At 39.6% G+C, this 23,997-nt stretch overlaps 1 protein-coding gene across 2 annotated transcripts in view; it reads right to left on the bottom strand.

Annotated features, from left to right (window-relative positions):
* The window catches only part of zswim6 (zinc finger, SWIM-type containing 6), a 44,474-nt gene extending 21,473 nt beyond the window's left edge, over positions 1–23,001 (bottom strand). For both annotated transcript variants that reach the window (XR_001962972.2, XM_018694343.2), the window contains exon 1: positions 22,056–23,001. Coding sequence is in view for 1 of the 2 variants with exons in the window: in XM_018694343.2 (XP_018549859.1) it covers positions 22,056–22,482 (427 nt within the window). In the remaining variant the exon portion in view is untranslated. The remainder of the gene's footprint in view (positions 1–22,055) is intronic.
* Between the last annotated feature and the right edge of the window lie 996 nt (positions 23,002–23,997).

Genomic DNA, 23,997 nt, shown 5'->3' with positions numbered 1-23,997 from the left:
GAGGAGGAGGAGGAGGGGGAGGAGGAGGCTGGAAAAATCGGTATGCCCTCAGCTGAGTGTGAGTGTGTGTGCACATGCAGGAGTGTATACTTGGCAGCAAGCCAAAGCCCTGAGCTCAGCATTCTGTAATGCACTTCCTCTCTGTGTGTGTCTGCTCTTCACAGCTTGCATAATACAGCCCTGTGCACAGCATAGCAACCAAACTTAACTCCTTCACTCCCAATACAGCATCATTTCAGCTAGGGCTGTAATGCTAACTAAGTAACCGGCAGTGATGGAAAGTAACTAAGTACATTTACTAAATTATCATAGTTAAATATAAAATTGAAGGACTTAAGTTGAGTATTCACTTCATTATCCACTATATTTATTTGGCAGCTTAATACTAAAAATTTGCGCCACCTTTACCTGCTGAAATATTAAAGTGATTCATGCACATGAATGTATCAGTAATTAGAATCCAATCCTGAAATGGGTCATTCTGCATAATGAGCAGCTTTGCTTTTGGTACTTTAAGTATATTTAATGCCAGCACTTTTACAGACAATTTTGAATGCAATTCTTCCACCACTGGTTACCAGGAATTGACATTTTACTTAATTAGAATTGTCAGTAAAATATTACTGCTTGAAAAATTCTTATTTGTATCTAAAATAACAACAGTGGTGGAGGCAGTCCTCAAAAAGTGCAAATTTAAAAAAAAAAAAGTCACTATACTACACTATATATCACAACTTAAAGTCCTGCATTAAAAAGTTTAAGTTAAAAAAAAACAGAGATATTATCAGCACATTGTACTTAAAGCATCTAAAGTTAAAGTACAATCACTAATTTGTCATACTGTCTCTAAAATGTCAAAAAAAAGCAAAAAAAAAAAAAAAAAAAAAGATGGCCGTTATAATGTCCCGTATCCTAAGGTGATATCTTAAAATGTCTTATTTTGTCTGACCAACAGTCCAATACACAAATATATTCAATTAACTAATACATGACAAAGAAAAGCATAAATCTGTCCATTTAAGAAGCCAGAACCAGCAAATGTTTGGCAATTTTGTTGAAAAAAGAATGAAAACAATTATTGGATTATCAGAATAGCTGGTCATTACTTCTCTGTCAAACACCTCACTGATAAATTGATTAATCGTTGCAACTCTGGTTTCTAGATATATTAAGTCTCCTGGCAACCTGCAAAACAAAAACATTTTATAACGAATATTACTGCCTACCACAGACAATGGTTCAATTTAATACAGTTAATAGCTTCTAAAGCCTTTTCTTTTAACTACACTCAATGTTATTTCAGACTTTTCAAGACCTGCAGATGCCCTGATTACACACTCGCCTGGAAACTAAGGTTTAACACTTCACTCCAATTAAGCCTGAGGTAGTCGACTTAAGCCGTCTCTATAGGATTCGGTGAGGAAGATGTCTTGGTGAGGAGGGGGAAAACAACAGCGGTGTTTTTGTGGTTGAAAACAAGGCTGAGACATTAGCCTGTGAAAGAGCAGTAGCTCAGCTCCCTACAGAGTTTAACCTGAGGAGACCTTCATGCCAGAGGCTGTGTGCAACATTGCCCACTGAAACTGTGTCTGCAGGGGGTCACTCTCAGCTATGTGGCCAAGGCCTTCATTTAACAGGACTACCAGCACACAAAAGCCATATAGACCCCCCCCCCCGCCCCCCAAATTCTCCTCGCTACCTTACACACAAGCATACACACCAGTCAGCCATTCAGTCAGCTGAGCCTCCAAAAGCTGGCCACTCAGGCGTAAGTGAGAGCCTCTCAACCAAGGTGTGCGTTGTGTATCTTAGTGTTGTGTGTGTGTTGTGTGTGTACTTTTGATGACAATGGGGAACCTAATCTCTCACCCGTGGAGATGCAGAGGCACCTCTGGGGCTGTAAGGAGGAGAAGTAAACAACCAATCAATAGTCACGGTGTGCTGATTACCATCTGTCCTTAACAACTGGTTTCAGATCAGCTTCACATTGCACTTAAAAAAAACTTTATGGTGTAGTTACTATTGTTAACTGATATGCGTGATGATCAAAAACGGACATAACCGAAAAATATTTCTGGCCATTGATTGGCTCATCCATTGTCATAGGAACTTATGAAAAACAGTGCTTCTGTAGTGTTCACCAAATCTAATGTGAGACCTAGTGAGACCTTTTCAATATCACAGAACCTTTAACAAAGGTCAGGCTAAAACATGCAGGCCTATGGGGCCCACGGGGTCAGGGGGCCTGTTCCTCTGTATGTAGGTGTTAATATACTTGGTTTGAAAGTCACGCACTTAAAAGAGAGAGTTAGAAGATTACAAAAGACAGGCATAACTATGCAAAAGAGACACAAGATGACCACAAAGATGTAAAATGACCAAAAAGAGATGCACTAGCTCTACACTGTAAATAGTGTTTCTGTATTTCCTCGTCTTCTCTATGGATCATCAGCTGGTGGGCAACTGTTAGCATGATACCATGAACATAATTTAGCCATGTATCCGCTTCTTCTTCCAATCCAGTCTCCTGCTTTTGAAACCAAACTCTAGAAATAGCAAACTGCACTGAAATACTACGAGGAGGAAGGAGTCCTCCCCGACCAAGTGGACAGAAATTCCTCAGCTCTGTCAGAAAAACAAGAGGCAGTCTTTACAAAGCATGAGAAATTGCTAACGGTCTCGTCACTCAGACAAGAAAATGATTCCTCCAGCGAACACAGCTGAAGCCGCTGTTTTACGGCGTCCATTTCACCATCCAATAAAAACAGGACCTCGGCTGAAGTTTGTGTCTTTTAATTGCTGCCATTCGGGCTCCAATGTGGCCTGCCTGGGCTGCAGCGAGCACTGGGAGGAAACTGGTCTGTGCACTCAGACAAAGACTCAATCTGCCAGTGAGAGGAGAGCGAGATGGGCCTTTTAACAGCAAGTACGTCAGTAGAAACCTCTCAGTGGTTTTTATCAGGGAAAACAGCGATGGCAGCATATGAATCGATTACGAAAACAACTATCAAAGCACTCAGAGATGCCGCACTCACTACTACTTGAAAGTTACATAACCTAGGTATCATGAAGGCAGGTGTCACATGAGGTCAAGTGGAAAAGTCTGAGTGAGTGTCAGGTAGAATTTATAATTATAATTCAAGTCTAGGACTGGAAACGTATTTTCATTACTGATTAATCTGCTGATTTGTTTCTTGAAAAATCGACTAATTGTTTATAAAATGCCCAAAAAGGTTATAAAATGTCTTGTTTTGTCTGTCTAACAGTACACACCCCGAAGATATTCAGTTTACCATCACATGTGACAAAGAAAAGCATCAAATTGTCACATTTGAGAATTAATTGTTTTTGGGGTTTTTTTTTGTTGCACCCCACCCCATGTTACACCCCATGCATGTATGGGATAAAAAGGAAAAAAAAATGAGTGTGCAACAGCAGAGGTTAGAGAATCAAACGACTTCCTGCAGCTGACTGAGGTTACCAGTGTCGCTGACAGTATCAAAAGTATTTACCATCAATTGTGAAAATTGTTGTTAATTGTTTAATTGATCTCAATCCTGGTCCCAGGTTTACTGTGTGGTACTTTTACACATGGATTTAGGAATATGCAACTTATAAACACAAAACTGAAACAATTAATGTCTTTAAGCTACATTTTGACTCAGTATCCCACCTAAACACCTTCATCGTGTCAGCTGAAACTAGATTTTAAAGGTGAATGTTCAAACGTTCAAAAAAATCTACACAAACCAACTGACACTGAGTTTGTCTGTAGGTTTTGGGGCCCCTGCAGTTCTGGGGGCCCTGGGGAAGTTACTCTTGGTAAATCAGCCTTGGTTTTAATGGACTGCTGAAACAAACAGATACAGAACATACGTGTGACCACACTGTGTAGACATGTGGATTAACAAATAGACTTCACACACAGTAGCCCTGTCTAGCTGACAGTTCACACAGCAGCACTGTTGGTAAGTAAATAAGTACATTTACTCATGTAGTAAAGTAAGGTACTTGTACTCTAAATGAGTATTGCTATCTATGTTACTTTAGAATTTTACTACATTTCAGAAGAAAATACTGCTCTTTTTACTGCACTGCATCTATTTAACAGCTTTAGTTACTTGGAATGTTTCAGAGAATTTAAGATTGAACAGACTGAACTCCAATCTTTAGAATAAATGACAAAACAACCATCAGTTCCTGATAAAACCGGCTCATTCGTGGAGCATCACGGACAGACCAACACAAGCAACCTCACAACATTTTTACGTCACTGTGTCTTTTGCTGAGACTAATAACGGCCATCGGAGGTTTGACAACAAGCTTCTAAAGGGACAGAAGAGGATTTTCCCCTCCCTGTCTTTTCCCCATTTAAAAGCATTTGTTTGAGTGCTGTCTGTTCCCAATGTGCTCGGTGAAAGTCGTTTGTTTAGCCTCTGAGGACCATCAGCAGGCCAGCCAGTGCCTCTCCTCTCCAAATGCATTTGTTCCCACTCTTGAGATACACCACAGAGTCTCCGCAGAGATTCTGACTGAGCTGCACCACTGCTGCTAATGAGCCCAAGAATCCCATGAAGACATAAATAAAATCAAATAAAAGCTTTCAGTGTTTGCTTACATGTTGATCTAATTGTAGTTTACTGAATGTTCCTCAACACATGAGCAGCATTTGTGAATATTCAGAGGAGTAGTTCAACATTTTCTTGCAGAGTTAGATGAGGATGACACCACTCACATGTTTTTATGTTACATGTGAAGTTGAATACAGGAAAAAGTTATCTTAGCTTAGCATAAAGACTGGAAACATAAGGAAACAGCTAGCCTGGCTATATCCATAGGTAAACCCACTTACTAGCACCTCTAAAGCTTACTATTTAGCATCTACTCTTTATTTAATCCATGCAAAAACCAAAGTGTAAAAATGACAATTTGTGAATACAGCAAGGCTAGTTTCCAGTTTTCATGCTAAGCTGAGTTAAGCTAGCTGGCTACTTGCTGTAGTTCCATTTTATCATAGAGAAATGAGAGTATGGAAGATGTGTTTTTACTCACAATTGAAATTAAAATGGAAAACTAAAAGAGAAAATGACAAATAAATTATCATTATGAAGCTATAGGCACCAACTGGAAAGCTTAGCTTAGCATAAAGACTGGAAACATGAATAACAACATGTAACATGTTGCAAAGCTGAATCAATTCAGATTATTTGCTGCTAAAGTCAGTAGCAACAGGATCTGAATAAAAAGGAAACAAAGATAAAGGTAGGCTCAGTCCTCTAAATTATTTACATTTCATCTTTGATCACATCAGCTAAGATTACTGACCAAAATAACCAGACAGGAAAAAGCTTGATGTGGGAACATCAGTGAATCAGGCCATCAAAAGGCCGATGGGAGAAGTTCACTGTGGGAAGAAATGCATTGGAAAGCGTCAGGTCTCTGAGTGGATGAAGTTAACTCAGAGTAACCTGAGTGTTTCTTCGGCTCCTGTGGGAGTGTATCTCCTGAGATTACAGTCATATACTCTGCCACAGTCTCACTGCGACAACTTAATACACTTACATCCTACAGATTATACTCAGCTTTGCATTGGTGGGTATGTGATGTATGGTGTAGTTGTATGGTGATGCACTGCATGTGATGCATGACAGGTGTGATGCATTTTCACCTGAGGAAGTACTCAGTTTTTTACTCATATAGGCATAAGTAAGGAAGTAAAAAGCAAAAGTATTTTCATGAAAATAAATTCTAAAAGTACTCATCATGTGGAATAGCCCATTTCAGAATAACTGGACAGTATTAATGTTGCAGCTGGTAAAAGGTGGACTGATTGCATTTACTTTTTCACACTGCTACAAATAAAACCTAATTTATCTGTTCATTTTGTTTTGAATAATTTTGAATCTGCAAAGTAACTAAAACTGTCAAATAAATATAGTGGAGTAAAAAGTACAATATCTGCCTCCAAAATGTCGTAGAGCAAATGTGCTTGAGCAAATATTCCTCTTTGCAGTACAGCCATTTTATTCCATTAATTATTTTACAATATGGAAATTAAAAAGAGACTTGGTTGAGATAGAAAAAGCAGATTTAAATAATTGTTGCTTCAAAACATTCTGTCACAAACACAGACCAAAACACCAATATAAACAATGCGAAAAGGATAATTTGGATCAGTTGGTTTCTAGTGTTAAAATCCTGTTGATAAGCAGCAAACGCACAATTCTCTGGAGCATCCATGAACGCACAGACAATATGTTCCAAGCTGATACTGTACTATGATGATGAAACTCAGAGAAAAAAGAGTGGATGAATTATTTCTCTCAGTCATGTTTTAAGTCTCTGTATTGAATTTAATGGAAACTATTGGCCACATGGAATGTAGAAAATAAACCTACCTGTATTTGTATTTTTAGTACATGCTGTCTAGAATATACTGAGAAAAAAGCAGCAATGTTAAATATACAAAACCACCACTATTGAACAATTATCTCCTTCTACGTTGCAAGGCCATTAAATGTGTAGGAGGTGTTGAGCTATTAAGCGTTAACCTTGAGTGTTGAGACACATTATGCAAAGAAAAAAAAAACAACACAAAATGAAAACCCTGCAGGTTTGCGATTCTGCATCTGTCCAAACAAGCACACACACACAAACACACACACCTGCTGTAGACCACAGCACGAGCCAACAAAAGCTTCTCTTCATGAACACCAGTGTGACCTCTCACTTCTGACCTACCAACAGTTGCTGCCTTGAGGTCACGAACAGCCTGAAATCACCAGTATGTGGTGTGTGTGGGTTACATGGGCGCGCAAGCATGTGGTGAAACTGCTGCTGCCATCATACCCACTGTGGGTATGATGGCAGCAGATAGCAGGCAATTCAAATTCAAAATATATCTGAGCATCGTCAAATCTGACACAAAAACGAGTGCGTATCCATATGTTTTCACTGTTTTTAATTCTTGGAAACATTTGTTGCCTTGCAACCCAGAGAACATCACTGAGGCAAAGCCACATACAACAACGCCTGCACGGCACAAATGACTGAACAGCAGTAACGGTATCAAAAACCAAAACAGATCTGACTGGGCCAACCCTTTCCAGTAAGTGTATTTTCATATCTCAACATTCACATGCTATGTTTGCATGCATATAAGAGTGAGACCAGAGATGTCATAAACAGAGAACCAAAAGGGTACACTTCCTTAATGTGTTAAGGTAAAAGAGGACTCAAAACACGACTGAATCATTTAGATCTGGGTTCTGATCGTCACGCATGGCTTTACTAACCCAGATGTTATCAGGCTCAAATGTTCCTGTTATCTCTTATCTAATTAATTTATTCCTATTAAGGTAAAACAGCTGCAACTTACGTTTCTTTTCATTATCAATTATTTTCACAGTTGATTGTTTGGACCATAAAATGTCAGAAAAGTTATATTTAGTTTGCTATCACGTGAAACAGAGAGAAGCAGCAAAATCCTCACAAATGAGAGACTGGAATCAGAAAGTATTTGGCATTTTTTGCTTAAAATATACTGAAATAATCAGTTATCACAACAGCTATTTTTCTGTCGATTGACTAATTGTTGCAGTGAAACGATTGGCTGAAAGTTGATCATGATTGTGCTTCAGTGAGGTTAATGTGTGGGGAAACCGCCCAATATAAACTGACTCGGGAACATACAGTCTCATTTTATTTGTGTTTCAGAGTTGTTGCTAGTTTTAATGTATTTTACACTGAGCTCCAATAACTGCTATACAGTTAGGTATTATGGCTGAATGTAGTCACACTTAAATTAGGTAGCGGTGAGCTTCCTTCCAGAATAAGTGGATATGACTGTTGCAGTGCTGATTACAGGCCTTAAGCTCCTATTAAACCTCATGTTTGCTACTTGGGTTCTTTATAATTGGCAATTCCAACCAAACCATTAAACGAAATCCTACCAAATCTCTCGTAAAGCCATCATTAATTGTATGGCTAATATTAAAAGTTTACTCCACTGATTGCAGTCCTGTAACACATTCCCTCTCATTCAAAAACCTGGAGCCAGCAAGTTTAGACAGCTTTACTTGAAAAAAAATGCCAGTTAATTTTCTTAAACTTTACTTATTGTTGCAGCTCCTCTCTAACCTAGCTCACACCAACTGTCAAAAAAAAAAACTGTAGTGCAATAAAAAGTACATCAAAGTTATACTTAAATACAGTGTTTTAGTAAACAGTTGATTTCCAGAACTGACAGATTTAATTTCTATTCATCACTAGTGTGAGAAAGGAGGATTAATATCTGTAAGTCTGAGCTGCCAGTAAGTCTAATCATGGTCATAACTCTTGTGTTTTGTGTGTGTGAAGCACTCAGTCATGGCGAGGAAGGACAGGAACTGTGAGGTGACATGACGAATCACATCACAGCTGAACAGGAAAGCACCTCCAGCTGGTAAATGAGATGCGGAGAGGAAAAAAAGAGCTGGTTGGTTTAGACAGGAATAGACATGTGAAGCAACAGAAACCAAAATAACTGTGTGCCCCAACAAAGACTGAGCAGATTGATTAGGAGAAGGGCTGAAGAAGGATTTAACATGACTGCAGTATTGTTTATATTCCAGTCCAGTCAGACGTGCTGTTTAAGCAGAACTATTCCTCCCTGTGGAATGTTGAGCAAGCTGTATTGTCTGTTTAGCCTAAATAGAAAGGAGGTTGAGGGTGTGTAAATCTGGTCTGATGCGTTGCCACCATAAGGTGTGACCTGCATCCTGTTTTGACAGCGAGGGACCCTCCTCCTCAGTGACGCTGTAGGAAAGTATTCTTTCCTCTTATAGGCAAAACGTTATGACGTTGTGCTGACAGTTAAACGGCTGCTCTCAGTCAGACAGAGAAAAGACAAGCCCTGGATTAGTTGTTCAACTCACATACACACGTTCAGCTTGACTGGAATGTTGATGACTTGACAAACGCCTGGTTATTACAGTTCTACCTATCTGAAGCTGCTCTCAAAGCAAAAAGTCCTGACATCCAAACCTGTAAAAGTGCAGCTTATTCACAACAATCATGACCAGAGCTACAGTATTTTGATAATTGGTTAATCGTTGATCGTCATCATGATGACATCGGCTTCTCAAATGAGAACATTTGCTGCTTTTCTTTGTCTTACCTTATAGTAAATATATTATATAACATATATTTTGGGATTTTGGACAAATGGTTAAACAAAACAAGACATTTAATGACATCTCTCCAGGTTATTAGACAATGTGATGTGACATTTTTTCAGTTTTTTTAAATAGACTTACTGATTAATCAGGAAAATACCTGGAAGAAAACTGATAATGACAATAATCGTCAGTTGCAGCCCTACTTAAGTGATCATGATTTCCCATTTAAAAATGTATGATCAGCTCATTAAACACAGTTCATTGTTAAACCTTAGACCAGTGACTTCCAGCCTTTCTGACTTATGACCCATCACTCGTGCAGTTCCACCAAAAAGACATTTCCCCTCAAAACGTCTCAGATAGTTTAATTTAAATTACCTTTTGAGGCCTGAAGTGATTGAATGATCCAATATTTCACTAGAAAAAAACCTATAACCCTTCCTTTCCCATTAATCATCTCACAACCCAAAATAAGACAACTTTGGAATTACCCAGAGTCTAATTTTTTCTCTTTCTACCACCTACCCCACACCGCGACCATATCCTGGATCACTCTGCCCACTTTACACAAAGACCAAACTAACACCAACCTCCATCAAACTAACAGTAAGATAGCAAACAAGCCAACCCATGGAGCATTACCAGGATTAGTAACTGAATTTCAATTAGTAATCCCTTACACTACTACAAGTAATCAAATTACTGTAACATGTGTTGGGTTATGCCCAACACTGGCTGGAAACCTATGGACTAAACAACGTAACTATATATAAAGCACTGTAGGTAAAACTAGCTCCACCTCAAGCAGCTACAAACGAAACTTCCATCCATCCTCAGCTTTATCTATTCCCCTCATTTTACTCAGCTCCACTTTCACAAATTCATCTGATCGTCCTCCCTTCTCATGCTGCCCCTCCCTGCTTTAAACTGCATTAAAGCCCAGTCAATACGGCTCTCAAGTGCATGCCGTACTGACATTACTCATCTTTGACAGATGAAAACAATGACTCAACTTGCAGGTGCATGCCAGGCATACCCCGTATGTGCGGAAACATACCGGATGAGTTTGTAGGGCTTGTGAGAGCTTGTGTCATGAGGTGTCATGAGGTGTCATAAGGTGTGTGTGTGTGTGTGTGTGCATGTGTGTGAGCTTTGTAGAGCTACTGGTTCTTTGAAAGAAACTGATAGTCAAGCAAAAACAGGTTGTTATCATCTTCATTATCTAATCACCTACAAGTCATTTTCATAATTAAAGGGCCACACCACTGCTTTTATCAATACAAAAGCATCACTTTACTTTACAGTTCAGTGCTAGCTACTGATTGAAGTGTGCATGTTTTTGCTAAGGGGTCAGAAAATGATTAGCTTAAAAGTTGAGTAAAGCATTAACTTGAAATTTTTGGTGAAATTGAACAAACAGCAGCTGAATCTTTTGGTACATTGTATGGGGAACACTGCATGTCACGTGCAGGTGTGTTTGAATGGCACAAAAGATTCTGTGAAGGCAGAGAGGATGTCCAAGATGTCCAAGAACGTTCTGGGCGTCCATGCTCATCAAAAACTTCTTTTTGAACAAATCGTTCTAAATGATAGACAACTCAGTATAAGAATGAGAGCAGAAACCGTCTCCATTGATAAAGAGACAGACTGAAAATTTGAACATGACAAAAGTGTGTGCCAAAGTTGTCCCAAAACGCCTGACTCCTGCTCAAAAGGAAAAGCAGTTTCTGGCCCAAAAACAACTCAACAGTACTTGATCACCCTCCTGATCTAGCACCATGTGACGTTTTTCCTTTTTCCTGAGATCAAATCTGTGCTCAAAGGAACATTCGTTCTGATTCTGTGTCAGAAGTTAAGAAAAGAACGACAGAGGTTCTGAGACAACTGTCCCAAGAAGACCTACTGCACTGCTTTGATCAGTGGAGGACCTGAAGGCAGCGGTGTGTTGATGCAGAAGGGGAGTATGTTGAAGGAGAAAGACACTGAAAAATGTTTATGTTCAATAAAATTGTATTAGAGCATTAGTCTCATTATTTAATAGCCATACCTCATATATGACTGAATTGGCATGAAAGTCTCTAGATAAGTAGAAAAGGCAAGTAGAAAAGACTAACAAATGCTATGGTATTATGGGAAATGTAGGATCCAGTATGCTTGAAGAGTGACTGATACTAAAGGTCAGGATACAGCCTCTGCCTCCTCAATTTCACAATTTTTTCCCTTGCGTGTCCCTCACCTTTATTGTACTGAAGTACTAAATCGAGGAGGTGGCACTTAGTCTATAAAATGTCAAATAACACTGTAAAATCCATCACAATGTCCAAAAGGTGATATTTTCGCATCGCTTGTTTCGTCCATCCAAAACTCCAAAACCCAAAGTTATTGAGTTTACTAACCAGATAAGACAAGCTGAAATTCCTCATAACTGATTTATCAACTAGTAGTTTCAGCTCTAATGACAATCACTGATGAGATGAGGAAATTGAGGAATTTTTCATATGTGGCAACAGAGTTATGTGACCGTTTGCCTCGAAGTCTTTAGACAATGGATACATAATCAAATAGTTTCAGGATGTGCTTTAAAACCTGGTTTTACTTGTCTAAATTTCAACATGCTGTGCCTGTTGAAGCTTCAAGGCACTCACCCAATGCAGCGATATATCTATGAGTCACAGAGAAATACTGGAGGTTGGGGAAAGGCCTGCAGCTACAGTTGGACCAGGAAAACAAGATCATTTGCTTGTTGTTACAGATACAGATGTCGGTGCAAAGGTGGAGCATGCAAAGAGGCAGAATAATAAACCGAAACCAGACAGGAGATCCCCGAGTAAAGAGCTGAAGCAGGAGGCAGGAAGTGAATGCTTATAGGTCTCGTGACAACGCTGATGGGGGAAATCTGCATGTGTTGCTTAGCAGTGAATAAGTTTACATTATCTGACATACAGTCTGGGTACTTAGTGAATTTGGCTAAGCAAACAGTATGATGATTTCCCTTCCTGGGCCGAAAAAAGGGCCAGGCATGTAGATACTGTGGGCGGATGGCAGGAGCCTTATCTGGCAGAGCAGGTTCACATGCACTGTATTTAAGGTCGAAGTTAAGTATAAAGTCTCCATGCTTCAGGCCTCAGAGGAGACATTTCCAGTGGCACTGGTTTACTTACATTTAAGGATCGCTGTTACAAATCACTAAAAACGTTGACACAAGATTATTTTCTCCCTTTTCAAAAAGCCAATATACTGTTTGCAATTTAGCAAACTCAGCCAAAGACTATTGTTCAATGTAACTGAACCCATATTTAACACATAATGTGTTACATTACACAGTGCTTTTAATTCTCACATGACCACCTCTGAAATCACACACCAGTCTTGGACAGTCGAACACTTGCAGATCATTAACAGGGGAATCTTGAATGTGAATGTGAAAGTAGCATTGATTCCCACCAGATGTTACTTTTAGTTCATGTCATTTCAACACCTGCTGAATCACTGGCATCTTCTTTACACTCAGTGTTTGTCCGACATTATAAAATGGATGAAGGCTCTAGCTAGCATCAGTTGAAGTGATGGCAAATAACCAGACTGTGACAAACAGCAACAAACTGCAACAACTGTAAGTGATATAATGAATTATTTCAGTGATGATGTAGTCACTATGATCCAAATTTCACACCAATATAATGACGCTCTAGTAGGGGGCGTTACCTCAGTGTACAAATAGATCAAACTTAAACATCCTCTTTTTGGTAAACGCAATTTCGACCAAATAATTGCAGAAAAAGATTCTGCACACATTCTATTGTCTGAGTAGAGAAGAGGACCATCAGTCTTCATTAAACATGCTCTGGCTGTGAGGTATAAGGTAGCAGCTTCTGATGGATGACACCTTTAAGTTCCCATTAAAAGGTAAGCATTGCTCATAAGCAGCTTCTGATTAACTGGGAGAGGTGAGCTGCCCGCTCTACAAAGACAAAAGCTCAGGCTTCTCATTCAGTCTGTACCGCTCACCACAGGCCGTTCAGCAAACACTTTTATTTTCATTTCCTGTTTCTATGAGACTTTTTCACAAGAATCGAGGGAAAAAAAATCAATAACAGGACATTTGGCATTGATGATGTCAGAGAATTGTGAGCAGTGCTAATATGTTGCATTATGAAATGCTTATGAAATGCTCACAGCACTTCACCTGTTACAACTAAAGTGCTCTGTTTGCAGAGCTGCAGAGGTCCGAAGGGCACTCCTCTTCAGAGACCACCCCGTGAGGCCCAGAGTTCCCATGAGGTAAGGACAGCAGCAGGTTTTGACTTGCTGAGACAGGACCAGGTTTAATAAAACGCCTCCAAGAAAATACACTGTTCCTACAAACTCTGTGAGGCAAGGTGAATCTGGAGCTGAAATGTTTAGTCAGTTATTCAATCAGTTGTTCAATAGCAAAATAATCAGCAAGTATTTTCATTACTGATTAATCATTTAAGTAATCTTTCAAGCAAAAATGCCAAACATTTCCCAACTCCAGCTTCTCAGTCGTCGGGATTTGCTCCTTTGCTTTGTCTCATGATAGTAAACCTCTATACCACTGCAGTTAATGATATTCATAATCAATTAATCTGCTATTTAAATATCTTGTTTTGATCAGAGAAATTCGGATTAAATCACATAAGACAAAGAAAAGCAGAAAATGTTCTCTGTTGCATAGCTGGAAGGAGGTACTGTTTGGCATTTTTGCTTGAAAAATGACTGAAACTGTTAATTGATTATCAATTTTACAAACTATTAAACGCAAAAATAATTCATAGGTTCATCGATTATGAAAATAATTGGTAATTAGTTGCAGGCTGTGGTGTTTCCACAATAGTTGTTCATACTATCAGCAACATTATGTGGACAGGTGGACGTGTTAGACAAGCTATGTGCCAATGAGAACAAAACAGGATTTATTGAGTCGATTAAGGGCAGGCGGAGGTAAACTAGTTCCTCCCCTCCTCCATCAGCCTCTCTGCTCCGCCGCCTCTCCTCTCCCTCCAGTTGAAGGTTAATGATGAAGGGACACGGCTGAGGAATACAGATCAGGGAGACATGGATGGATGTGGAGAGAGTGTTAAGCATTCCGGAGCAGCTGTGGTGAGAGGGTGCGAGCAAATTTTAACCACTGCCCAACCTAGACCTTTAAAATATGATGTGATGGGATGTGATCTGTCTTAGTCCTCGATGCCATAGAGCTCCAATGTTGTCCAAAAACTATTCAAAACACATCAATGAGGTACACTGTTGCACTGGGTGACATGTTCCCTCATGACCATTTTACTGTCACTAACGATTATTTTGATTATTGATTCATCTCCAGTCTGTTCTCTTGATTAAACAATGAACCATTTTATCCATAAAATGTTTTTAAAAAATAGTGAGAATGCTAATCTTAACTTCTGCAAGCCCAGCATGACTCAATCAAGTGGTTTGTTTTAGCCTACAGACAGTCCAAAACCCCTAGGTAATAAAGAAAATTAATTAAACCCTCTAATTTCAGAACCTGGAAAAAGAATGTTTTTCATTCTTGCCTAGAAAATGAAAGAAACAATTATCAAAATTGTTGTAGATTCATTTTTGGCTGTAATTACACACTCAATACAGACTTAATCCTTCATACACTGTCCTGCTGCTCAAAATACTTAGTAAAGCACCAAATGTGGATTAATCCACCACTGAAAATAGTCCCCAGAAAATATCCTATTTCCTCCTGTTTGAATCAAATTTGCTCAATCCTACTGTTCCCATCTGTTTTAGGAAATTGATTAACCTTTTTAAATAATGAAACTAGATACTTGTGACCCATTTATAAAGTTTTACATCTTCAGAAGGAACTGAGTAGGAAGCTGAGAGACGAAGACCTGGTATGGAAGTCAGAAAAAAATTATGGCAAATCTTGGCAGCCTTATTATTTAAAAGTCCTACTCTCCATTTAAAAATGAAATGTGCTATAACAGCTCAAGCCAGGGGTCTGTGTACATCTATGTGTCCTTTATCCATGAGGAAGCAGAAATGAAAAATTCATCCACATTCCTCGCGGTGTCCAACACTGACCTGGAAAATACCTGGGCAGAACTCCAATACTTCAACCAGCTGCAACAACAGGAAAACTAATACTGATTCAGTTGCAGGACATTAACATCTGCTGCCTCTGTTACAATCAGTACAGCTCTTTTTTTTATTTTATACAAATATGGTCAATGTAGTGTAAAACCATACTTCAAAGTGGCAGGGTTTGCAAATGACTGGCCTAATGCAGGCATTCGTTTCAAAGCATGAGCTCGATGTTGCTCCAATAAAAATCGATCTTGCAGAGCAGAAGCATATTGAGGTGCTACGCATTCACCATTAATGCTGATCAACAACCTAAAAGCCTGAGCATGGTGTGTGTACGTGCACACTCCCTCAGCATACTTACAAAGCTTTGCATCATTCAACAGGCTTGCACCAATTCATTGATTCTTCATAAAATTGCAGATGAGAGAGCTGGCCAGCAGTAATCAGTGTATACAAGACGCCTGAGGCTTCATGTAAGCATCAATGTGAATGTGTGTGAGAGACAGATAGCACAAATTAGTGCTTTGATATGCTTAGCTACAGCTAAATTCAATCTAGTATGCGGAATTTAGCCATTTAGAGTAATAATAGTATAAATATACTGTACCATAATATCAGAGATTTAGAATTAAATATAAGCTGTCCATATGGAACTTTTACTTTTGATACTTAAAGCATCACACACCTCATACTTCAGCACTGTTTGCAAAAGGATAAGGTAATTGAGGCTAAACCTTTACTTGTACCAGAATATTTTTTTGATTCTTAGGCTATCCACTGAACCACTGTGCCACCCTACATTATATACACCGATAAGCCAGAACATTATGACCACTGGTGGAGGAAGTGAATAATCTTTGTCGTGTTCCTGGAGACATTTCTTAGCAGTTTTTGTGGTGTGGTGGGAGCATTATCCTGCTTTGGGAGGCCACTGACAATGGGGAGTGTTGTTGCTATTGGAGGAGTGTGTGCTTGGTTTGTGACAATATTTAGGTGGGTGGTACGTGAGTAACGTCCAAATGAATGTCAGGACCAAAGGTTCCTCAGCAGAACATTGTGTTATAAGAAGATGATCGATGTTATTCACTTCATCCACCAGTGGTCATAATGTTATGGCTGATAGGTGTATATTGTATTATTACTTTTATTCCAGTATCTGGGTATTTCTTACACCACTGCAACTCAGGAGAGCTGATGACTCCAGTCTCATTCTTGTGATGGCAAAAGTGCGGCAGAGAGACCAAGTGAGATTTCACCGTGTGGTGGCACTACGCAATGCTCACAGCAGAACCAAACCCAACCTAACATCTAACCACAGAAACAGATCGGAGCACTTCTTGAATATCACATGATGAAATGTGAGTAAAACTGCAGATACACAAGACCTTGGTGGATGTGCTGGCAGATTCCATAGACTGCAGAGACAGCAGACTACCACTCCCTATCAGCCCTCTGTCTATGAAGCAACAGGCCTGTGACAGACTTCAGGACGGAGTCTCAAATTCTGCACTAAAGTGAACAAAATGACAGTAATGTTAATGTAAACTCAGCTACAAGCATTTCAGGGGCAGCAGGGTTTTAATTAATCTATTTATTTTAATTAATTTTCAATGCTCAAAATGAAAAGAGATCAGGCTTTCCAACATCCTATTTAATAAAATAATGAAGTTAATATTAATAGATTTTGTCAGTATCATTCTTTCTCTTGCTTCTATTTGAGTAATAATCCAGCTCCAATAATTTGGGAGTTTGGGGGTTTTCTGTTTCATAAACTAAACAATTATTACTTCACCAGACTAATCTAAAATGAAAATAACTGTATGTTGCAGCCCTTAATAGATACACTTATTATTTTTTTGACATTCTTAAACCAAATGATAAATCAATTAATAAAGAATATAATTAGCGGAAAAACAATCCTTAGTTATAACTCTAAGTTCTTCATCTTTTAAGTTCCTTTCATTCATGACAGGATTCCCACGCCCATCAACAATAAACACTTAACACTAACAGTGTTCATGTTGCAATGGCCTTTGACCTAATACAGCAGATGGAAGAACATCTACAAAGGAACAGATGAAAAGAGAAAGGTCCCTGATGTGAATAAAGATATGAGCCTGACCTCATGTAAAGTGCAAGCAGATAAAATGTGAGCTAATAACTGGGTAGCCTGGCAAACACATTACAGCATATGTTTTCCCACCATACATAGAAACCACGTAGTCTTTGCTTAGGTAAATATAATGGTGTGCATTAGTTTACATCTTTTGAATTTTTTTCCCCTTCCATTTTGAAGTTGTTTTGACTGAGCGAGTGTAGTTTCTCCAAGTGAAATAACCATGCTCGGCGCACGCATAAACACCGCAGCCTATACTTCAACCTGTCACTGAAGCCTATACTTCAGCTCAAACCTATACTTCAACATCCCCACGCACTGATGTGTATGAACCGAGACAGGATTTTCAACGTCCACGTCATGTTTAAGATGGAGCGTTCAGTGGCCGCTTTTAGCGCCACAGTTTAGGTAAAATCTCAGAAATGTTCATGCATAAGCAATAAGGGCTTTAATACTGACCATGAAACAGAATCTTGTCTTACATCCAGGAAACTTTATTATGAAATGTTGTTTTTAGCCATGCTAATAAGATGGCTCTGGGGATGGGTTGGTTGGTCCACTGCCATATGTCAACAACTATTCCATGGACCGCCATAAAATTTTGTACAAACATTCACGTTCCCCAGAGGATGAATTCTAATGAATTTAGTGATCCCTTTACTTTTTGCATCATCACCATCACTAGCATCATCTCCTTTACAAGAGTTCCATAGTTACACGAGAGCACATTGATTTAAAACAAACACAACAACACAGGACCTGAGAGATTTAACAATGACTCTGCGTGTAAGAGAGTGCCCTGCTTCCTTGTTTAAATTGTCAATATCAATAACTTACCATGAATATAAATGAAGTGATTTCAAAACAACAGTGTTCCTTAGCACAACTGAAACCTGTTCTGAATTATTATTATCACCAAAAGGCAATGAGACTACCAAATTACAGTTTTAGCTTAAAGCCTTATATTTGACTGTTAATCCAAAAGAAAGTCATGCTTTTTAATGCCTGGACATTTCCTTACCCTTCCATACCTCAGACAGTGTGATGATGGCTAAAAATGATTACACTCTTATTATTCAGACAATTATATATATTCTGTTTTAGAGACCAGCAGATCTTTCACTTTTCTGTGAGATCACAAGAAATCTTAGCAATGGTTATCGTTGCACACAGGATGTATTTCTGTTTTCTGACCCCCCTGAGTGCAAACTGAATTAGATAAAAGCTGCTTCTCTGCATGAAACTCAAAGCAAAGGGACTTCACACCAGAGAAGCTGATCTTCCTCTGTGGGTTTAAAAAATATCATGGAGGATGTTGAATCGGTTTCAATAAGGCAATAAGGTGTTAGTCATCTGTGCTTTGTTCAGTCAATATCTAGTTTGGTTTGGACACAGTAAAACACTTCCTTCCTTTTTACTGATATGTTTTCATTTTGAACTTGTATTGTTTGCACCTTGAAGCTCACATATATTTCTTCACCTTGTGTTTTATCGGCTAACAATAATTTACTGCATCAACTTTTAGAGTTGATTGAATATGAAAAACGGCAATTTTTAATCTCATTTTCTGCATTAATCAGTTGTATCAGTCATGTAAGGGCCTGGACTTTGACTTTCCCACTTTAATTTAGAAGCTCAATGAAATCTTAAAGGCAATTAAAACACTTGATGGCAAGCCTAACAACTACTAACAACCTATTATGAAGGAATAATTACAGTTTAACCACTGAAGCAAAAGTTAAAACTGCAAACCCTACATTTGCACTGTGATGTTTGATTTTAGTCAGTGCACTACTAGACCACTGTTAGGGCTGCAACTAACAATTTCATTATCAAGATGGTGATTATTTTCCATATGTGTTGATAATAGTTTGGTCTGTAAAACAGAAAATGGTGTAAAATGTTAATGTAAATAGTGTAAATGTAATTTTTTTTTAAAAATCATTCCAACCCAACAAAATATTCAGTTTACTATCATGTAGGACAGGGAAAAGAAGCACACTCTCACATGTAAGAAGCTGGTAACACCAAATTATTGCCATTTTTGGATTAAAACTAACTTCAAAGCCAACTAATCGACTAATTGGTGCAGCTCCAGACACTTCTTTTATTGTTCGCTATTAAATTGCCTACAGCCAGCGTGTATTTAGAGCAGCAGCACACTTAAGTTATTTCTTTGGTGTCTGTGGATAAGCCTGGTCCGGCTCAAAGCTCAATAACATCACCACGAACTATGATATTGGTTTCAACCTGGGAATAAAGAAGAAGCCCTCAAGTCTGAACTCAAAAAGCTGCAGTATTTTCTCGTGTGAGAAAAAAAATGGCTTCCTTTATCTTTGCACTGATTAACAGTGAGGGTTTGTTGTAGAGGGTCCACACAGCAAATGTGTGCCAATTCATTTCCTCAAGGTCTGTTGCGAGAAAACCTCCCTGCTCTGGTACAGCCCACACGTGGGGAGATTACATCTTTTATTTATCACTTCTTGGCTCTATTTTTCCAGCAAATTCCAGGCTGGGGTGCAATCAGCCAAGAAACCCTCCCTATGTGTGCGTGTGTGCACTACTGTTATTCCTCTTTGTAAGCATGCATGTCGAGAGCCCCCCCCCTTTTCACTCTGTGGAATAACAACCCAGATTCAGTTTCTTCCCTACAGAAACATTTTCCAATATGTGGGAATATATAGGCCTCTTGCTTTGGCAGGACAGAGGCCGGTGTGTGTTGTGAGTGTGTATTCCCTGTGGTCCTTCAGTGAGTACACAAAGCCCACATGAACCTCCTGCATTTAAAAGTGGTAATGGTGGTGGTGGGGGGCGGGGGGCAGGTCTTGCAGAAATTCAAGTGTTCGGATTGCATTACAATTCAAATTAGCCACGCAGAGTAATGGGATTACAGTCCTCTCTGAGAAGGTGTCCCGAGTCTAGTGAACTCACATGTGACAGACTGCAACACAATCAAAGACTCCCGGCTGACCATGCAGTGATAAAGGCTGTAAACTGAACATTGTCTTCTTTAAAGTGAGCTAGCTCTTCAATTCGACACCATGTCTGCTTCTCTCACAGCCTCTCTCTCTTTTTTTTTTTTCAATTATAGATACACACAAAAACCTGAACCATTTGGCCACAGACTGGTGTGAATCGTGGCCCATTTAAAAGAATCGTTGTGCTCAATACGCTTCCTCCTTCCAAATCTCTTCAACTTAACAAGGGAGTGAAAAGATGCTTTTGTCTGCCTTCCTTTTGGAGGCAACAGGAAGCTTGAAAGACACAAATGAACATGAAAATAGGAACAAAGTGCCAAACTCACAATAGGAATGCTGGGTATTTGATATGTGTGCTGGGTGATTAAAATCTCAAAGAGGCCTGCGCTCTTTTACACACATATAAATAGGGGAAAAAAAATGCAACTAAATGACATACAATCAAATGTTGCAGCGTCACTGATTCATGTTGCCTGTGGAGAAAAGTTGTCACGCACAAGCAACTGTCAATTCAGCACACAGGTGTCTGTTCCCGTTTCACTCAGCAGGTTCTAAACAAGCACATATGGTAACTCTGATGGTCTGTTCTCATTTTTGCCTTCTGAAAAGAGAGTACATTCACCTCTAATGGTTATTCTGCTCTAAAAACATTCCTGTAATAACACACTGTCGCTCCACTTGATCTAAATATGTAACAACGATAATGTGAGACTGCATATTTGACTTCGTTCCAATTCAGCAGTTCACATTTATTAGCTTCTCTTTGCACAATGGTGAGGCACAATGCATCTGCTGATCAACCTCTGCGCTGGCTGACACACACACACACACACACTGTGCATGTACAATTATTATTCAACAGCATCTCAACTGTGGCACACAGAACAACTCATTCAAATGAAATGTGTGTCAGTTGAGACCCAACCCAACACTGAGCACTTCCCTTATTACTCAATAGTTTTATGTAATCATTTTAAACTGATTTTAAAGGTCGGTTTTACTGGCTTCTAGGGATCTTGAATGTGACATCTAACAATAAATTGTCAGATTAAATATGAAACTGAGCTTTAAAGCCTCCAAATTCTTATTTTAAGATACATGAGTTCAATCAATTCGATTCCATGCCGGGATTAAAGACACATTAAGTACTTTTCGGTGCTCTCTGATTGTGAAGCAGTTCGCCAGTTCCATGACCCGACGCCAAACCGGCAACAAAAATCTTTGGGACTTTGGTGTCACAAACGGACACAGTAGGATTTCACATTACTGCCGCTAAACCAGCAGCAGATAGTAGATATGGGTTTTGTCGTTATTCTCTTTACGTTTCTCAATGGATTGTGGTGGAGATAAGATGTGGGGATTCCTGCTTTGTTAAAGCCACAGCTTGATTTTCAACGCAATTAGTGGATTTTGGGGCTTTGTAGTTACCCTGCATTTCACATTCAAACTGCCCCAAGCAAAACGGGATTTAAATACCCCCAGTCACACATTCCCATTCATGCACCCAGCAGATTTAAAGCCCCATTGTAGCCTCTGTGTGTGTCTGTCGCCTGACCGCTTCACCCTTTGTTGTCAAAGCCTGTCACTTTATCTATCCTATATTATTCCAGTCATCCACATTTATTATGTTTTATATATTCCACGTTGTTGTCTTCTGGGCTATTAGTTGCCATGTATGGTTGCATTTGCGCTCGATATGCCCGGTCCCATCACATCACTCACCGACTTGCAGTACGTTGTCCACGCAGCCGCTCTCCAACAGACCGATGCCCCGTCGGAATGGCAGCCGCGTGTCGTCGCTGCTCTCCCCACTACTCCCGATCTCCTCTCCGCCTGTGTTGAACGACGAGTACATACAGATCTCACGCTCGCTCCTCGGGAAAGACCAATACACGATCCGTCTCTGAACGGGCTCCGGGATCCGCTCGAAACGCTCCTCTACCCTTTGAAACGGCCACTTCTCCGCGACTTTCCTCGCCGCGATGTCCAGGAGAGACTCCGGGCTCTGGGTTTTGCTCGATTCGCCCTGGGTGGCTGCCGAGCCGCCACACGGCGCCCACGCGGCCCGCTGGCCTTGCCTACATGTTGCATTGTATCCCGGTCTACAGCAGAGCCGCTTGGCTGGGGGCTGCTGTACGCGCTCCGCCATGATAGCTCCGCTTTAACGGCGACGGAGGAACTCAACGCACCATATGAACGGGATAGGGAAGGGAAAACGGTTACCCACGGCTTGATTGTTGGCCGTGTATGGCCAAATCATCCTTTTATGGGAACATGGAGGCAGGGCTTCTCCGAGCTTGTCAAACCCCTTTGTTGACAAATGAAGACGAAGGCGGAGTCTATCCGGTCAGCTCCGCGAGGGCGGAATTCCCGCACGGCGGCTAATCCTTTGTGAGACACATTTGTGACCCGAATTAAAAGCTTTGAAATAAAGACGGTAGCTGTTCTAACGACCGTCTCTGCTTTTGAGTGGTGTTGTTATCTGTGAGAATGAGCAGATATTACAGACGGAGAGACGAAGCTTTGTCCGGTGGTGGACTGGTGAAGCCGGGTTGAACGCTAGCTGCCTGTGGGCGGTGATTGGCCTGTCAACACCAGAGCCTCGTGGTTTGGGGGGAGGGGGCAGTGAACGCAGCACCGCCCCGTGTGACGTTTAAGGTCCGCTGGAATGTGGGCCCGTTTAAAGAAAACACAGCTCATAATCGGGAATGTAGACAGAGAACTACTATGTATGTGTGTATGAGTAAATTTACAGGAAAACTACAGCGGAAAAGCTGAACATGTCGCTCATACCTCAAAGAGTGGGTCTTATTATGCAGGTTAAACCTAAGACCTGAACTGTTTTAGTTTATACTGAGCTCTCTTTTGTTGTTTTGTCTTTGTAGTTGTTTTACCAAATCACTTATTTTTCTGTGTCAAGTAATGTCGTCTTATTCCATTCTAGAAATAGTTAGGCTGCAACCATAAATTATTTTCCATTACCAAAGCATATCACAATTATGTTATCAATAATCAGTTGTTTGTTCAGTGTTTAAAGAAAATTTAGAAAGAAAATCAGAAAATAGTGAAAAATTGCCATCATTATTCTCTGAAGCTCAAATGAATGTTCAGTTTACTGTCATAGAAAACTATGATACAGCAAATATTCACATTTGAGAAGCTAGTTTCAGTGATTTTTTTAAAAATGTTTTTACCTAAAAAAATGACTTAAATGATTAATCTGTTATTTACTGCATTTACTTTTTATGCAACTGCATTTATCAGTTCAGTTACTTTTCTGCAAAAAAAAAGCAGATTATTGGCTTAAAAATTAACATCTTAAGTAAAATTCTGAATGCAGACTTTTGCTTGTAACAGAAATTTAATAGTATTTATTGTACATTTTGGTTTTTGTACAGAATGAAAAGACATGACATTTTGATTTGTGATCTTGAGAGCTGCTAGTGAGTAGATTTTGTTTCCTTCGGACAGAGCTGTTTCCAGTTTTTACGTTAAGCTAAGGTTACCATCTCCTGGCTGTAGCTTCATATTGAACAGAGATATGAGTGGCATCAATACCAACAGTGTGGTATCAGGACAACACAATATATAACATCTAAAAAGGACACGCAATCGTTTTTTGACCCTGATTATTTACATGAACATTAGTCACCCCAGGCCAAAC

This window comes from Lates calcarifer, linkage group LG9 (assembly GCF_001640805.2).
Source record: "Lates calcarifer isolate ASB-BC8 linkage group LG9, TLL_Latcal_v3, whole genome shotgun sequence".
Taxonomy (NCBI): domain Eukaryota; kingdom Metazoa; phylum Chordata; class Actinopteri; family Centropomidae; genus Lates; species Lates calcarifer.
This window is presented reverse-complemented; position numbering and strand designations above follow the sequence as displayed.